The sequence below is a fragment of the Nomascus leucogenys genome, chromosome 14 (genome assembly GCF_006542625.1).
Source record: "Nomascus leucogenys isolate Asia chromosome 14, Asia_NLE_v1, whole genome shotgun sequence".
Lineage (NCBI taxonomy): Eukaryota > Metazoa > Chordata > Mammalia > Primates > Hylobatidae > Nomascus > Nomascus leucogenys.
Window position 1 is genome coordinate 85,190,567 of NC_044394.1, and position 18,143 is coordinate 85,208,709.

The 18,143-nt window shown below is 57.5% G+C and overlaps 1 protein-coding gene and 1 long non-coding RNA gene across 2 annotated transcripts; one reads left to right on the plus strand and one right to left on the minus strand.

Moving 5' to 3' along the window:
* Nucleotides 1-2,410: 2,410 nt before the first annotated feature.
* On the minus strand, nt 2,411-3,973 carry LOC115838295. Its single transcript, XR_004033293.1, has 3 exons — nt 3,812-3,973; nt 3,124-3,234; nt 2,411-2,964 (listed from the first exon to the last, which is right to left on the minus strand). It is a non-coding gene; the product is annotated as an uncharacterized LOC115838295 (long non-coding RNA).
* A 3,159-nt stretch (nt 3,974-7,132) lies between these two features.
* ACTG1 (actin gamma 1) lies at nt 7,133-10,063 on the plus strand. Its single transcript, XM_003274822.4, has 6 exons — nt 7,133-7,290; nt 7,669-7,797; nt 7,887-8,126; nt 8,398-8,836; nt 8,919-9,100; nt 9,195-10,063. Exons 2-6 carry the CDS (start codon nt 7,675-7,677, stop codon nt 9,336-9,338), a joined length of 1,128 nt encoding a protein of 375 aa, XP_003274870.1. The 5' UTR covers nt 7,133-7,290; nt 7,669-7,674; the 3' UTR covers nt 9,339-10,063.
* The last annotated feature ends 8,080 nt before the right edge of the window (nt 10,064-18,143 follow it).

Below are 18,143 nucleotides of genomic sequence, written 5' to 3' on the forward strand. Positions count from 1 at the left end.
GACTGCCCTGGTGTGGCACTGGACATCCCCTGTTCGGCAGTGCCCCCTCTTACTTTCCAGGAGCCAGCCCAGCCGCAAACAACCTGGCCCCTTGGGACACTGGTCTGGGGAGGCCCCTGCCACGGCCTGACCCAGCCCTGGGAAAGCCGGAGAAGCCTCTGTCCCCAGCAGGTGTGTGTAGTGAGAGCTCTGAGTCCCACCCCTGCAGACCTGGAGTCACCTTTTCCTGCTGTGTTGCCTCCATCCAGCCTCTCAGCCCCTCTCTTTCCTTTTCTGGGAACTGGCGGTTAGCAGGGGCCATCTGCTGGGGGAGCAGAGCGCCGGAAAAACGCCCTGCACCCAGGTCCAGGGTCCTCGTGTTGGGGGCCCTCTGTGGGTGCCTTCTGTCCTTGGTCGCAGGAGGGACCCCGGACATCTAGGATGGGAAGTGAGTGGAGGCCCGGGCCACCCCCTCATCCACTTCCATGGGTGACCCCATCCCACTTTTCCGCGTCAGCCCTGGCTGAGGTCACCGGCCCCTCCCCAGGCAGCCTTGCCTCCGTCACCGTCCGGTGTGCGGCCGTGACTCAGCGGCCGGCCCCGCCCAGTGGCGGAGGGAGGAGCGGGGGTCCCTCCTGGCGCGCCTGGGCAAGCGCGGTCTCCGGCAGCGCGACAGGTGCGGCCTCGCGGCGATAGCGGGACCCACCTGGCGGCCCAGGTGGGAACGACACCGGCCCGCCATTCCCGGCCTTCCCGCGGGACCCACTCCACGGGCGCCATCTCCTGGCCCCGGGCCTCCGAGCTCGTGGTCCTGGGGGTGCGTCCCCGCTGCCAGACAGTGCTCGGCGGGGGAAGCGCGTGCTGAGTGCGGGTCCTGCGCCCACCTGAAGCTCCGGTGCCGCATCCTGGGGGGAGTGCGCGGAGCTGAGGCCCAGGCCGGCGCCCTGCGTACACCTGGGGGTCAGGAGAAGCTGACTGCGTGGGGAGGGGGCGCAGCAGCGCGGGGTGGCGGGCCGGGAGCTGCAAGGGGCGCGAGACTACGTGCAGCCGGGCTGGACCGCCGCGACCTCGCACCAAGTTAGGGCGTGCAGCCCTGGGTCCTGCCTGAGAGACGTCCCGGGGCTCACCTTGCCCGAATGCAGACCAGCTCAAGTCCCAGCTTCCCGGGCGGGGCGGCGACGCAGAGCCCGTGTCCCAGCCACGCCCGCCCTGCTGTGCCCGCCCCCGCAGGACGCTGGGGGAGGAGGGCGTGGCTAAGGCTCGGGTACCCTGACCAGAGTCCGGGCTTGACCCCGGGCACCCTCTATTCTCCGCAGACCAGAGGCAGCCCTTAGGACACAGCGCCCAGGGCAGTAACCCCTTGCCCTTGTCCCGCCCTGACCCGCTTCCCCCTCTTCCGCGTGGCGCCAGCCGTCCCTCGAGTGGAGACACCTGGAGAGGCCCTGACCTAGTCGCTCTGCAGAGCTGCTTGGGCGAGCTGCAGGCCAGAGCAGGAGGTGCTGGACGGGTTAAACAGGCTTCCCCTACCTCAGTCCCTCGAGTATCCTGGACAAGACAGCCGCTCCCTGGCCTGCTGCGGCGGGGAAAGGTGGAGGAGCTGACCAGCTAGAGGGCAGGAGAGGGTCCGTGGGGAGAGTCAGCAAAAAGGATTCCCCTCCCTCCCCGCCCTAGAGTCATAGCCCCTTCCACGTTTTTGAGATAGGAGGCAGCTGCGAATGGGCCTGGCCTTCCTCTCCGCTCCCTCCTCCAGGGCTGGGAACTCCTCCCTCTATTCCACCCCTACTCGGGCGTCCTGCAGGAGCAGCTGCGGGGTGGGTGCTATGCCAGGTACAGGGGCACCAGCTTCACTGTGGAGGACAAGGATGCTGTGCCCCAAGAACCAGTGCTCTAGGGCAGAGGGCGGGTGAAAGAAGCTAATAATCAATAGGAGTTGATGGGAGGTCGTGGGTGGCATGGGGGCGTGGCACAAGGAGGCAGCCAGTGGGAAAGCTTTGGGGGCAGAGGAACAGCCAGGCGGTGGTCAGGGCGCTGAAGGAGTGGAGGGACAGGCAGCGCCCACTCTACGGGCCTCCAGCACCAGGGGAAGGGGCTTAGATTCTACCCCGAGGCAGCAGGTAGCCTTGGGAGCAGCGGGGATTTGAAACATGGGGATTGATTGTGGAAGCCAAGGCCCTGGAGTGGGAAGGGTTGCAGGACGCGCACTGCCAGGGAGCAGGCATGGCCACATGAGGCAGGCTGTGGCCTGGGAGGGTGGTTTCTGGCTTTAGCCCTGTGAAGAGCGTGGGGGCTCCTGGGTTTCATCTCCGTTTCTGGCTCCTCCCCTGCAATCTATGACCGCAGCTAAGAACCACCTTGAGGGGAAATACAAACTTCAGGCCTCGCGGCCTCTGGAGAAGGAGTGAGGCTGGGGCGGGGGCAGGAGCTCCTGGGGTGGGGCCCACAATGGCCAGATGGAGAGCAGACCCTCCCCACTCTGTGCGGCTCCGGGAGGCCACAGGGGACTGAGGCCTGGGGAAAGGTTCTTCTTGGGCCCAGTGGAGGGTCACAGACGGGCCTGGGGCTATGCCCTCGGGAACAGAGGGAGGAGCAGGCATCTGGTCTCAGGTCTCACACACGACACACGGAGGCACTGAGCACGTCTTACTCATCACCGAAAACTGAACCCCTGGGCGTCAGGCAAGACACCTGGGGGATTTGCTGGGCCGCCTGACGGCCTCCTGTCCCCAGACTTCTTGTCCACACAGGAAAGCAAGCAGCCTCAGAGCCCCTGATGGGCCACACATCTCACATCGCACACCCCTCTCTTTTTTGACAGGAAATGGGGTACAGAGCGGTCACATGACAGGCACAGGGCTGAGCCGGGCCCAGAACCCGGGTGTCCGACTCCCAGCTCAGGGCTCTTCCAGGGGCCTCCTTGGTTCCTGCTGCACAGCGGGGATGGGGAGCGTCAGGTAAACTGCAACAGGGATCCTGTCTCCGGAAGGCCTGGAGTAGCGGGGGTGGGGCGGGGCAGGGGGGTGGGTTTGAGGGACCCTAGGCCTGAGTGTGTGTGCATTCAAGCCCCTAACCCTCGTGTGGAGTACCCGCACCACCCTCCAGAACCTCCTGACCTCCCAGGATGTGACCTTGTTTCTGGCTCATTACCCTGATCCAGGAGACCGCCTCAGTTTCCCACCCTGTGAAACTCCACGGTCTGGGACTCTCCTCCAGTGGTGAGAACTGGACAACACATGCAGAGAGCTGGTCTGGTCTGTCCTGGGACCAAACAAGCAGCACCTGGCCACTCACAGCCAGCTGCCCAGTGACTCCGCAGGGGTAGGGGCAGCCGGCTGAGCCTTCTGGGCTTCAGTCTGCACAGTGGGGCAGAAGAACCAAGCCCCAAGCTGAGCATCAGCCAGGAGACAGAAGTGTGGGACCCTGGCCTTGTCCCTTGAGCCAAAACTCAGAGGCAGCCAGGCTGAGTTGCAGGAAACCAGCCCTGCCCACTGGGACCAGCCTTGGGACCACTGTTCTGAAGAGGCAGAGCCCACTCCAGGCCTGCCCAAGGGAGCCAGCCAGGCCCTGGAAAGAGCTTCAGGAAACAGGGCCATCACCTTGCACTTGATCTGTCCGAAAGGGTGTGGGAGAATAGGGAGGTGGGCTGAGAGTACGTAAGCTTTGCTTGCCTTGGATTCAAGTTAGCTTTTTATTATGGAAGAACTTTAGACTTACAGAAAAGTTACAAAGACAGTAGGAAGGTTCGCCAATGCTCTATTCCCAGTGTCCCCTAACCTAGCGTCTTACAGGGTCATGGGACAACTGCCATAACTGAGAGATTAACCTTGATACTTACCACCAAGCTCGAGGCTCTGGGTTTTGCTGGTTCTTCCGCCACTGTTCACTGTTCCTTGTTCCTCTTTCTGCTCAGGGTCCATCGTTTCATTTAACGGCGGAAGATGCGACATTCCAGGCTGGGCCAGGTGGCTCACGCCTGTAATCCCAGCACTTTGGAAGGCCTAGGTGAGTGGATCACTTAAGGTCAGGAGTTCAGGCCAGCCTGGCCAACATGGTGAAACCCTGTCTCCACCAAAAATGCAAAAATTAGCCAGGCGTGGTGGTGCATGCCTGTAGTCTCAGCTACTCGGGAGGCTAAGGCCCGAGAATCGCTTGAACCCCGGAGATAGGTTGCAGCCAGCCAAGATCGCGCCACTGCGCTCCAGCCTGGGCGACAGTGAGACTATCTCAAAAACAAAATAAAATACAAAGAAAAAATAGACATTCCAGGCAGGTAGAGTGACAGAGACAAAGGCTAGGGGTAGGGACCCATGCCCAAGCCCCCATGTCTGTCTGACAAGTAGCCGGCCAGGTGGGAGGCCGTAGGGACTTGGGGGCCCTGTCAACAGGTGTGGAGGTGACCCAGAGTCCAGGGGCTGATCCGGTGCAGAGGGAGGAACAGAGCAAGGGCCTAGAGCTGGGGCAGTGCAGGCCGTGGGGCGCGCAGGCCCTGGGTTAAGTCTCAGCTCTGCCACACCTCCCTGGGCCACCGTTGTCATATCCACTAAATGGGCCGAAACTGAAATAAGACATAACAAGGTCATGATAAAAAGCCACCAAAGCCAGCACTGAACAAGAAAAGGAAAATCACATCGCTTCTCTGAACCCCAAGTCTCCCTTCCTGAAATGTGAAGGACACACCCACTTCTGGCGGAAGTGCAGCTGCTGACTCTCCTGGCTCCGGGGGCCGCCCAGCTCCATCCATGCGGTCCCCTCCACAGGCCCAGCTGCCTGGCCCTCTCCGGCACTGGTTCCAGAAGGGTGGCGGCCGCCCTGCGCCACCGGCTTCCCAGAGCATAGCCCAGGATGGGCACGGCGCGACCTTGGGCGAAGCCCCGCTACAAAACAGAAAAATCACAGCGTCCGGTCCAGCCCCCTGCGCCCCACGGGCTCGAGGCCTCGCCCTGCCCGCCCACTTCCCAGGGGCAGGCAGCCCCGCATCCCCGCCGCCCTCGGACCCGGGACTCCCCAGGCTCCGAGGCCTCCCACGCCCAGCTCCCGCCCCGAACCCTCGGAGGGGTCTGGCCACTCCTGCGCCCCGAGGCTGCCCCACCGCCTCCCCTTTGTCCCGCGCGCCAATCGGCAGCCTCCTTGACTAAATAAGGCCAGGAGCGCCGGGCGGGCGCCCCCCGTCCGTTACTTCCGCCCCCCGCCCGCCGTGACTCAGGCCCGGCGGCGGGCGGGGACGGCGCTGCCCCGGGCCGAGCTTCCAGGCGGCGGCGGGAGGGGCTCCGGCGGCGCCGAAATCGCCAAATATGGCCGCGCCGCCGCCCCCCGCCGCGTACCTGGGCCGCACCTTGACCCCCGCCGCGTGACGCGGCCGCGGAGGAGGAAGTCGCTCTCCACCCCCGGCCCGCGGCGGCGCCCCCTCCCCGCGGCTCAGGCGCTACGGGTGGCGAGGAACCCGGGGGTCTCGAGGCGCCAGCCCCGCCCCCCACGACCCTGGCGGCCTCGGGTCCGCAACGTGGGGAAGGGTGGGGGACGGGGACGCGCGCCCGGGGCCGGCGCCTCCCCGCACTTCCCAGACAAAGAAGTTTCGGAGGAGGCCGGAGGCCCGGAGGGGCAGGGTCCCCAGCCGGCCCGGAGCAGAACGTAAGGTGGGGTGAACGCAGGATGGAGGGGCCTGTGGCTATTGCCCACCCGCCCCGCGTCCCTCGGTGTGTGACGTCGCATCTTGGGACCCCCCCCAAGTGGAAGTCCTCACCCAGGGGTGGAGCAGGCTGTGTGGTTCTGCCCAGGGACGCGAGTCCGTGTGGGTTTGTTGGAGGCCCAGCCCCGGCTTTGCCACGGGAGGGAACACACCTGACAGCCTTGCCCGGGCCCCCGGAGAGTTTGGGCCTGGGGGGCTCAGCACCCCTGGGAGGCCTGGGACACGGGCGCCTTAGCCACGGGTCTCGGCGTCCGGAGTGACTGCAGCCCGCAGGTGAGCTGGGCAGGCCGCCTTGCCCTGACTCGCTGTTCTTACTCCCAAACACGGGGTCGCGAGCTAACCTTGCAGGGCTCGGGACTCCGCGTGGGGACCCCGGCCCCGCCCCCCAGCCTGTCGAGTCAAGCTGAACGCCCTGCGACCTCGGGCGAGTCCGTCGCCTCACTGCGCGGCCTCACTGCCACCCCTCCGCGGCCGGCGCTCCAACCCTGAAAATTGCAGCAGCGCACAAGGAAACCGTAGTGCCGGGCGCCTCTCGGGATGTAATCAAAGCACCGGTGCCGCTCCTGGCGAGGAGTGAGCACCCCGGACCAGCCTGAGGCTAAACCCACGCCGGCTCTGGTCCCTGGTCTTAACTAGCATCGTCAACAGAGGAAGGTATCCCCCCGACCGCCCGAGGCTGGGGAGCCGAACTTCAAGAAAGTCAGGGTTCCCGTTGACTACCTCAGTTTCCCTATAATGTCTACAGGTGACCAGAATGAAACAAAGGCCTCGCTCCACACCACCTCCTCAGCACATAAGGGGGCGGGGTAGCCCTAACGCGGAGCGTGCGCCTGGGGACAATCGGGCCTGTGATTTGAGGGGCAGGGATGTGTCGGGTCCGGTAGAAAGGGGCCTCGGTCTTCAAACCAACGGAGATCCGGGGCAGGGCGCCCCGTGGAGGGACCTGCATGGTAGTAGCTGCGCTCGGAGACGGGCGGGCTGTTTCCTATGGTGACCAGGGCGAAGTGAGGGCTCCTAAGAGCTCCCCGGCACCCAGGGACGCAGAGGGTCACGGACCCCCGCCGCGCCCCTTCCTCAGCCCGGCACCGGAGCCCGGGATCCTCGTGGAGCCCGAGGGGAAAAGCTGCAGGGGACGTCCCAGGGAGCAAAGCCCCGCAGCGTGGCCGGGGACTCGGGGACCCGGCGCGGCCCCGCCCCGGGTCAGGCAGTTTCGGGGCGCAGCCGGGCCCTCCCCACGGCGCGGCAGTCTCGGGGAGGGACAAGGCCCGTCAGCCCTTCGGCCCTCCCGGCGACCCCCGGAGGGCACCCCAACCCAGACCCGCCCTCCGGCCCGCGAAGGGTCGCGAGCGCGCGGGGGTGGCGCGGGCGGGGTCGTTGGGAGGTGGTGCGGGCCGGGGGGCGGGGCGGGCCGGGTCCCCACGTGTCCCTGACGGGCGGGCCAATGGGCGCCCGGCTTTTGGAAAGATCGCCATAAATGGACATGTTCTGGGGCCGCGCGCGCCGCCGGGCCGCGCGGGCGCGCCGCTTTCGCTTAAATAACGGCGGGGGAGGCCGCGGTCGGTCTCAGTCGCCGCTGCCAGTTCTCGTACTGTGTTCTTCCGCCGCTCCGTTGTCCCACTTCTCGGCCGGTAAGCGCCCTGCGCCAGGGCCTGAGCTGGCTGTCTCAGGCCTGCAGCCCCCCAACCCTGGCTGGCCCCTCTTCCAGCTGCCGAGACCTTGCCGCGCCTTTCTCGGGAACAAAAGGCGGGGTGGGCTAGGTCGGACAGACGGGGCTGGACGGACGCCGGGGGTCCAGGGCGGGGCCCGGCCGCAGTGCAGAATTCCGAGCCGTGGATGTTAAGTAAAAGGCCCGGTCTCCGGTTCTAGGTGGTTGCGGTCTTGGAGGCTTCGGTCTCCGGGGTTGGGGTAGGGGTCATGCTCCTTCGCGGGAGGGCGTTAGTTGGCTTTGGGGGGGGGCGGTGCTGTCTCAGAGACGTGCTCGCCTGAGTCCATCCTTTTTCGGGCAGGTCGCAATGGAAGAAGAAATCGCCGCGCTCGTCATTGACAATGGTTCTGGTATGTGCAAAGCTGGTTTTGCTGGGGACGACGCTCCCCGAGCCGTGTTTCCCTCCATCGTCGGGCGCCCCCGACACCAGGTGAGTGGACGGCGCCGCGGGGCTGCTGGGTTCTGCGTTGCGGGGTGGGCTCGGTGTCGTCGGCGAGGCTGACAGGTCGTCCGCTGCAGGGCGTGATGGTGGGCATGGGCCAGAAGGACTCCTACGTGGGCGACGAGGCCCAGAGCAAGCGCGGCATCCTGACCCTGAAGTACCCCATCGAGCATGGTATCGTCACCAACTGGGACGACATGGAGAAGATCTGGCACCACACCTTCTACAACGAGCTGCGCGTGGCCCCGGAGGAGCACCCAGTGCTGTTGACCGAGGCCCCCCTGAACCCCAAGGCCAACAGAGAGAAGATGACTCAGGTGAGGTTCGGCCGACGCCTGTGTTCCCCTCGTTTCCCCGGTCATTTTCTGCCCAGCTTGATCTGACATTCAAGTGTTTCTTTCGCTGTTCCAGGCTCTGTTCCTCTCCCGGCATTTCTTCCCTGAAGCCTCCAGGTTTCTCATTTGGTTTCTGCCTGCGTTCTTTTCTTTTCTCCACACATCACACTGGCATGCGGCATGTTGTGGCGTGTGAGCATGGGGTGGCCGTGGGTCTGGGTCCCTGACTAAGCCGCCCCTTGTCCCTTCTCAGATTATGTTTGAGACCTTCAACACCCCGGCCATGTATGTGGCCATCCAGGCCGTGCTGTCCCTCTACGCCTCTGGGCGCACCACTGGCATTGTCATGGACTCTGGAGACGGGGTCACCCACACGGTGCCCATCTACGAGGGCTACGCCCTCCCCCACGCCATCCTGCGTCTGGACCTGGCTGGCCGGGACCTGACCGACTACCTCATGAAGATCCTCACCGAGCGAGGCTACAGCTTCACCACCACGGCCGAGCGGGAAATCGTGCGCGACATCAAGGAGAAGCTGTGCTACGTCGCCCTGGACTTTGAGCAGGAGATGGCCACCGCCGCATCCTCCTCTTCGCTGGAGAAGAGCTATGAGCTGCCCGATGGCCAGGTTATCACCATCGGCAATGAGCGGTTCCGGTGTCCGGAGGCGCTGTTCCAGCCTTCTTTCCTGGGTAAGTGTTGTGAGCTAAAGGTTTCTGCTCTTTTCATTCTGGGCGACACAGCATCACTAAGGGGGAGGGGTTTGTCCCCTAGGCATGGAATCTTGCGGCATCCACGAGACCACCTTCAACTCCATCATGAAGTGTGACGTGGACATCCGCAAAGACCTGTACGCCAACACGGTGTTGTCCGGCGGCACCACCATGTACCCAGGTATTGCCGACAGGATGCAGAAGGAGATCACCGCTCTGGCACCCAGCACCATGAAGATCAAGGTGAGTCGAGGGGTGGTTGGCCCTCTGCCCAGCTTGGGAGTCCTGACTGGGGGGCGCTGTGTGAGCTTAAAGCCATGCCTGGCTGTCTTTGCAGATCATCGCACCCCCAGAGCGCAAGTACTCGGTGTGGATCGGCGGCTCCATCCTGGCCTCGCTGTCCACCTTCCAGCAGATGTGGATTAGCAAGCAGGAGTACGACGAGTCAGGCCCTTCCATCGTCCATCGCAAATGCTTCTAAATGGACTGAGCAGATGCGTAGCATTTGCTGCATGGGTTAATTCAGAAGTATAAATTTGCCCCTGGCAAATGCGCACACCTCATGCTAGCCTCACGAAACTGGAATAAATAAGCCTTTGAAAAGAAATTGTCCTTGAAGCTCGTATCTGATATCAGCACTGGATTGTAGAACTTGTTGCTGATTTTGACCTTGTATTCAAGTTAACTGTTCCCCTTGGTATTTGTCTAATACCCTGTACATATCTTTGAGTTCAATCTTTAGTACATACAGCTTGGTCACTTCGTGGCTGAGGTAAGAACGTGCTTGTGGAAGACAAGTCTGTGGCTTGGTGAGTCTGCGTGGCCAGCAGCCTCTGATCTGTGCAGGGTATTAATGTGTCAGGGCTGAGTGTTCTGGGATTTCTCTAGAGGCTGGCAAGAACCAGTTGTTTCTGTCCTGCGGGTCTGTCAGCTTTGGAAAGTCCAAGCCATAGGACCCAGTTTCCTTTCTTAGCTGATGTCTTTTGCCAGAACACCGTGGGCTGTTTACTTGCCTTGAGTTGGAAGCAGTTTGCATTTACACCTGTAAATGTATTCATTCTTTTAATTTATGTAAGGTTTTTTTGTATGCAATTCTCAATTCTTTAAAGAGATGACAACAAATTTTGGTTTTCTACTGTTATGTGAGAACATTAGGCCCCAGCAACACGTCATTGTGTAAGGAAAAATAAAAGTGCTGCCGTAACCGATGACTGGCTCCTGTTTGGGGAAGTAGCAAGTGGGCTGGGAAAAACAGACCCACCTCGAAGGATTGGGTGGTCTTGGGGGCGGGGGGGTGATGCTCAGCTTGGCTTCGTGGACTGGTGTAAAAATGGCTTACAATGATTTGAACAGTTGTATTTCTTCCAAACCGAAAGTGCAAGAACAAGGCAGCCTAGGGAGTTTGGGTGTTGGATATAACTGAAGCAGCATCATAAGCAGGCTGGGAGGGAAGTCCTGAGATGGCTTTTTCCGTTATTTGGGAAAAACTAGATGACTTGATGACATCTTGGGTAAATACTTGGCATAAAATAAAAACCACCTGAACCAGCAGGGGGCCTGCCTTAGCAGTTTCCCCTCAGCCCTCAGGTGGACACGGGATATGAGATTGTGTCAAGAGCGCAGCAGTCATGGAGTTGGCTGATTATTGAATCCTGGAACTCAGTATCTGTCAATGACAGGGCCTTACTTGGTGCAAGTGGCTTAGTGAGTGCCCTTTGTACTTTAAGCTTTTCTCCCCACAGATGCCAGGGTAGATGGGTTGGGAGTCCAGTGCATAGCTCCTCTAAACTGCTTAGAGCTGCAGAAATCATTTGGAGGTTGGGTCAGGGAAAGGAGATCTCCACCAGTTGAAAACAGATTTGGAAGAACTATTTCATGTTAAGTTGGGTCAAGGGATTGTTTCTGCTGTTGGGAGGCAGATTTTACTCGAGCAGAGGAAGTGGTGCTTCCTAGCTCCCCCTCCCATATGGGGATGGGGGAGAGGAAGCTCTCAAGCTGGTTGGGGGTCGGGGTGGAGGCAGGCATGATAAAAGGAGCTTACTGAGCTCCAGGCTCCCATCCTACCTTGTTCTGTGACCTCACGTCACAGCATGACTTCTCAGAGACTCCGATACCTGCAAAAGAGAAATTCTCTTTGTCCTGTGAAGCATTGCACTTACAGGACAAACTATGAGATGCTCATGGATACTGGGCATCAGCAAATGCACATTAAAACAAATTAGATGCCAGTTTCTATCAGATGAGCAGAAATCAGGAGATGGGTAGTACTGAGCATTGGCCAGGGCATGGGGACCAGGGACAGTCACGCACTCTCCAGGCGTTGAAAGCTGCAGCTCTTCTGGACTGCCCAGTGCAGGTTCCCAGCGAAAATGAGATGATGAGTACATTCTACAGCTCCCAAGCCCCATACACCCTAGAGAAACCTCAGAGACAGGACATGCAAGCTACTTGTGAGGGCGGTGGGTAAGTGACGTGGCAGATGTGCACCTGCGGCACTGAGGAGCTAGAGCTGGGTATCAGCAGCACTGTTGAATGAAGGTTATGAACAAAGTGAGCTGTATTTCACAGCTCCATTTATATAAGTAAAAACAGGTCCAAAAGACTATGTGTAATACCAGCACTGTGCAAGGCTGAGATGGAAGAATCATCTGAGTCCAAGAGTTTGAGACCGGCCTGGGCAACTTGGCAAGACCTTATCTCTACAATTTTTTTTTTTTTTTTTTGAGATGGAGTTTCCCTCTGTTGCCCAGGCTGGAGTCCAATGGCGTAATCTTGGCTCACTGCAACCTCTGCCTCCTGGGTTCAAGCAATTCTCTTGCCTCAGCTTCCCGAGTAGCTGGGATTACAGGCATGCGCCACCAGCCCAGCTAATTTTGTATTTGTAGTAGAGGTGGGGTTTCTCCATGTTGCTCAGGCTGATCTCGAACTCCTGACCTCAGGTGATTTGCCTGCCTTGGCCTCCCAAAGTGCTGGGATTACAGACGTGAGCCACCGCGCCCAGCCAATTTTTTTTTTTTTTTTTTTGAGACGGAGTCTCACTCTGTCACCTAGGCTGGAGTGCAATGGCATGATCCTGGCTCACTGCAAGCTCCACCTCCCGGGTTCATGCCATTCTCCTGCCTCAGCCTCCCGAGCCGCTGGGACTACAAGCACCCGTCACCACACCTGGCTAATCTTTTTGTATTTTTTAGTAGAGACGGGGTTTCACCGTGTTAGCCAGGATGGTCTTGATCTCCTGACCTCGTGATCTGCCTGCCTCAGCCTCCCAAAGTGCTGGGATTACAGGTGTGAGTCACCATACCTAGCCCCAATTTTTTTTTTTTTATTAGCTGAGCATGGTAGTGCATGCCTGTGGTCCCAGCTACTCAGGAGGCTGAGGAGAAAGGATCTCTTGATAGGAGTTTGGGGTTTGAGACTGCAGTGAGCTGTGATCAAGCCACTGGGTTGCTGTGAGCCTGGGTGACACAGTGAGACCCTATCTCAAAAACAAACAAAAAAACCCCAAACCCCCACAAAAGTATGTCTGATAAGGATCTAGTATCCACAATATGTAAAGAACGCCTACAAATCAACAACCCAATTTAAAAATGGGCAAAGGACTTGAATAGTCATTTTCTCCCAAGCAGATATACAAATGGCCAACAGGGAGATGAGAAAGATACCCAACATCACTAGGGGATCATTAGGGAAGTGCAAATCAAAATAACAGTGAGATATCACTTCACATCCAGTAAGATGGCCACAAAAAATAAAAAAAATGGAAGATAGTAAATGACAGTGAGGGCATGATGGCTCACACCTGTAATCCCAACACTTTGGGAGACTTAGGCAGGTAGATCACTTGAGCCCAGGAGTCCAAGACCAGCCTGGGCAACATGGCAAAATCCCACTACAAAAGATACAAAAAATTAGCCTGGCTTGGTGGCACACGCTTGTAGTAACCCAGCTACTCAGAAGGGTGAGGTGGGAGGATCACTTGAACCTGGGGAGATGGAGGTTGCAGTCAGCTGTGATTGAGCCACTGCACTCCAGCCTGGATGACAGAGCAAGACCCTGTCTCAAAAAAAAAAAAAAAAAAAAAATTGCCGGGCACAGTGGCTCAGGCCTGTAATCCCAGCACTTTGGGAGGCCGAGGCAGGTGGATCACGAGGTCAGGAGAACGAGACCATCCTGGCTCTGTCATCCAGGCTGGAGTGGAGTGGTACAATCTCAGCTCACCGCAACCTCTGCCTCCTGGGTTCAAGCGATTCTCCTGCCTCAGCTTCTTGAGTAGCTGGGATTATAGGTGTTCGCCACCATGCCCAGCTGATTTTTGTATTTTTAATACAAATGGAATTTCGCTACGTTGGCCAGACTTCAGGTGATCCACCCTCCTTGGCCTCCTAAAGTGCTGGGATTACAGGCATGAGCCACCGCACCCAGCCAATTGTACACTTTTTTTTGAGACAGTCTTGCTCTGTTGCCAGGCTGAAGTGCAGTGGTGCGATCTCGGCTCACTGCAAGCTCTGGCCCCTGGGTTCAAGCGATTCTCCTGCCTCAGGCTCCCCAGTAGCTGGGACTACAGGCGTGTGCCACCACACCTGGCTAATTTTTGTATTTTTAGTAGAGACGGGGTTTCACCTTATTGGCCGGAATGGTCTTGATCTCCTGACCTCAGGTGATCTGCCTGCCTCGGCCTCCCAAACTGCTGGGATTACAGGTGTGAGCCACTGCGCCTGGCCTATACACTTTTAAATGATTAAAATGGTAACTTTTATGTTCCATATTTCTTTTTCTTTCTTTTTTTTTTCTTTTTTAAGACGGAATGTTGCTCTGGTTGCCCAGACTGGAGTGCAATGGCGCGATCTCGGTTTACCGCAACCTCCACCACCTGGGTTCAAGCGATTCTCCTGCCTCAGCCTCCCGAATAACTGGGATTACAGGCATGCACCACCACACCTGGCTAATTTTGTATTTTTAGTAGAGATGGGGTTTCTCCATGTTGGTCAGACTGGTCTCGAACTCCTGACCTCAGGTGATCTGCCTGCCTTGGCCTCTCAAAGTGCTGGGATTACAGGCGTGAGCCACCGTACCCGGTCTACATATTTCTTTTTATCATAATACATATTTTAGGTTATATGCATGTCTGAGGACATGTAGCAAGCACACGATTTGTGTCTATGGGGAGAGAATAGGATGGGAGGGAGAATGAAGTGTGTGTTGGGGAGGAATAAAATAAGAAAACCAAGAAGGATTGTGCAGAAGCAGCTGATAGGTGAGCTGTGAGCTGCAGGACCCAACTTTCCAAGTCTGACATCTAACAGCAAAGCCAATCAGATCAAATTGTTTCCAGGCTTGGAGTGCTCCCCAGCCTTGGCGGGGTCCCCTGCCCACTCCACCGCAGCCAGCCCTGTTGCAGGCTCTTGATTGGTGAGGACCAGGTCATGCCTTCAGCTCTAGACCAGACCAGGCTCTACGCCAGCCCTCAGGGGAGCTCTGTGGAGTGCAGCAGCTGCTGGAGCATGGGCGCGACCCCCAGCCCAGCGCATACCTGGCCCAAGGTCAGCCCGCTGTGTGTTTCCAGATTACAAGAGATGCTAACGAGAAGGCTTTCATTCAGTTTTGTTTAGCAAGATATATATATATATATAAATTTTTTTTTTTTTTTGAGACGGAGTTTCGCTCTTGTTGCCCAGGCTGGAGGGCAATGATGAGATCTTAGCTCAGTGCAGCCTCCGCGATGCGGGTTCAAGCAATTCTCCTGCCTCAGCCTCCCGAGTAGCTGGGATTACAGGCATGCACCACCACGCCCAGCTAATTTTGTATTTTCGGTAGAGACAGGGTTTCTCCATGTTGGTCAGTCTGGTCTCGAACTCCCAACCTCAGGAGATCCGTCCACCTCGGCCTCCCAAAGTGCTGGGATTACAGGCATGAGCCACCGCACCCGGCAGCAACAATATATTGACTCAGAGGAGGACAGGTGCTGCTGAAAAGGGCTGAGAGAATCTGATCCTGGCTCAGCACAGCTGGGGATTGGCCTCCTCCATGGCTTTTTGTTTGTTTGCTTTTGTGCTTTTTTTGGAGACAGCATCTCACTATGTTGCCCAGGCCGAACTCCTAGACTCAATGATCCTCCTGCTTAGGCCTCCCAAAGTGCTGGGATTACAGGCATGAGCCACCGCACCCAGCCTAGGACTCTTTTTAAAAAAACAACCACAAGCCGGGTGCGGTGGCTCATGCCTGTAATCCCACCACTTTGGGAAGCCAAGACGGGCGGATCACGAGGTCAGGAGTTCAAGACCAGCCTGGCCAACATGGTGAAAACCACCTCTACTAAAAATACAAAAATTAGCCGGGCATGGTGGCGTGTGCCTGTAATCCCAGCTACTCCGGGGGCTGAGGCAGGAGAATTGCTTGAACTTGGGAGGCAGAGGTTGCAGTGAGCCGAGACTGAGCCACTGCACTCCAGCCTGGGTGACAGAGCAAGACTCTGTCTCAAAAAAAGAAAAAAAAATCACAGTATCATGCCCCCCACCCACCAATTATTGATCAATACTTAATATCATCTAATTTCCTTGGTTGTCTTAAATTTTTTTTTCGTTGTTTTGTTTGTCTGTTTTTTGGGGGGACAAGGTCTTGCTGTGTTGCCCAGGCTGGAGTGCAGTGGCACAATCACAGCTCACTGCAGCCTCGACTTCCTAGGCTCAAGCAATCCTCCCACCTCAGCCTCTTGAGTAGCTGGGACCACAGGCGCGCACCACCATGCTCAGATAATTTTTAAACTTTCTGTAGAGATGCGGTCTCCTTGTGTTGCTTAGGCTGGTCTCAAGCTCCTGGTCTCAAGAGATCCTCCCACCTCGGCCTCCTAAAATGTGGGGATTACAGGAGGTATGAGCCACCATGCCCAGCCTTAAATTTCCTTTTTTTTTTTTTTTTTTTGAGACGGAATCTCACTCTGTCGCCCAGGCTGGAGCACAGTGGTGTGATCTCGGCTCACTGCAAGCTCCGCCTCCCGGGTTCACCCCATTCTCCTGCCTCAGCCTCCCGAGTAGCTGGGACTACAGGCGCCCGCCACCACGCCCGGCTAATTTTTTTTTTGTATTTTTAGTAGAGACGGGGTTTCACCGTGTTGGCCAGGATGATCTCGATCTCCTGACCTCGTGATCCACCCGCCTCGGCCTCCCAAAGTGCTGGGATTACAGGCGTGAGCCACCGCGCCTGGCCTCTTTCTTTTTTTTATGGAGTTTTGCTCTTGTTGCCCAGACTAGAATGCAGTGGCGTGATCTCGGCTCAGTGTAACCTCCACCTTCTGGGTTCAAGCGATTCTCCTGTCTCAGCTTCCCAAGTAGCTGGGATTATAGGTGCATGCCACCATGCCCAGCTAATTTTTGTATTTTCTGTAGAGCCAGGGTTTCACCATGTTGGTTGGCCAGGCTGGTCTTGAACTTCTGACCTCAGGTGATCTGCCCACCTTGGCCTTCCAAAGTGCTGAGATTACAGGCGTGAGGCACTGCGCCTGGCCTTTTCTTTTCTTTCCCTCCCTCCCTCCCTTTCTTCTTTCTTTCTTTCTTTCTTCCTTCCTTCCTTCCTTCCTTCCTTCCTTCCTTCCTTCCTTCCTTTCCTCTCTCTCTCTTTCTTTCTTCTTCCCAAGGTCTTGCTCTGTCACCCTGGCTGGAGTGACGTGGCAATAGGGGCTCACTGTAGCCTTGACCTCACGGGCTCAAGCAATCCTCCCACCTCAGCCTCCCTAGTAGCTAGGACCAGCACGCCTGGTTAATGATTTTCTAATTCTATCCTTCCTTTTTTTTTTTTTGAGATGGAGTCTTGCTCTGTCGCCCAGGCTGGAGTGCAGGGGCACGATCTCAGCTCACTGAAAGTTCTGCCTCCCAGGTTCACACCATTCTCCTGCCTCAGCCACCTGAGTAGCTAGGACTACAGGTGCCCGCCACCACGCCCGGCTAATTTTTTGTATTTTTACTAGAGATGGGGTTTCACCGTGTTAGCCAGGATGGTCTCGATCTCCTGACCTCATGATCCGCCCGCCTCGGCCTCCTGAAGTGCTGGGATTACGGGCGTGAGCCACCGCGCCTGGCCTAAGTTTTCAATATCTTAAATGCCATTCAGCTTAGTTGACAGAAACTTCTGGAAGGGATGCCTGCTCTGAGAAGTGTCACACATGCTGGGGAACTTCAGGGCACTCCTGAAAGGGCTCCCCTTCCCCAGGATCCCTGGGTCCTGATGGTAGGCAGAGGTGGAGGATGTTCTCTAAGGGGAGCAGAAGGCTCTCCAAGCTGAGCCTTCCTGCAGCATTCAGAGCCTGTCCACACCACCGGCATCCCTCTCCCCAGACCAACTTGCCCCGGCAGGAGATGGACATTGTGTTTATTGGATGCAATTTCAAACCCCTTTCATGTTTTCATAGAGGATGGAGAGACCAAGGGGGAAGTTCAATGGTTCATGTTGGCAAATCCTGGCTCCGAGGACTGAGAGATTTTCTGACTTACAGGACCCTTGCTTGGTTAGAGGTGGGTCCCAAACTTCAGAGCCAGAGACAGCTGTGGGCAGGTGTTTTCCTCTGTGCAGCACGTGAGCTGCCAAGTGCTGGGGCTGCCTGCTATAGGCAGAGCCCCTCATGGCTTCCCATGGCTCCCTCAGCTATGCTTGGCCTGCCCTCCTGCTGGTGGTTGTTTGGAATCCTTTCCTGCTGGAAAGGATGTGTCCCCATGCTGTCCAGCTCCCTGCTGGCGGCCCTTCTCAGGGTGCCCTCCAGAGAGGACTGCCATGGTGCATACTTCCCACATGATATAGCATCATAGTCTTTGTGAATGGCATCCCCTGGAATTGTGCAGTGCACCACCTGTGCAGCTGTCCGCAGCATCCCCACACAGCCCAGTCCTCCCCCGGGAAGCACGCCTTCCTCTACTTCCACCCTCTGTTACTTGTCCATCTCCCTCCCTGATATGCAAGATTAAAAAACAATTTCTTTTTTTTTTTTGAGACAGAGTTTTTGCTCTGTTGCCCAGGCTGGAATGCAATGGTGCAATCTTGGATCACTGCAACCTCTGCCTCCTGGGTTCAAGCAATTCTCCTGCCTCAGCCTCCCAAGTAGCTGGGATTACAGGCGTCCACCACCACACCCAGCTAATTTTTATATTTTTAGTAGAGACAGGGTTTCACAATGTTGGCCATGCTGGTCTTGAACTCTTGACCTCAGTTGATCCACCCTCCTCGGCCTCCCAAAGTGCTAGGATTACAGGTGTGAGCCACCACGCCCAGCCCCCAAAATATTTTTTTTTAATTATGGTAA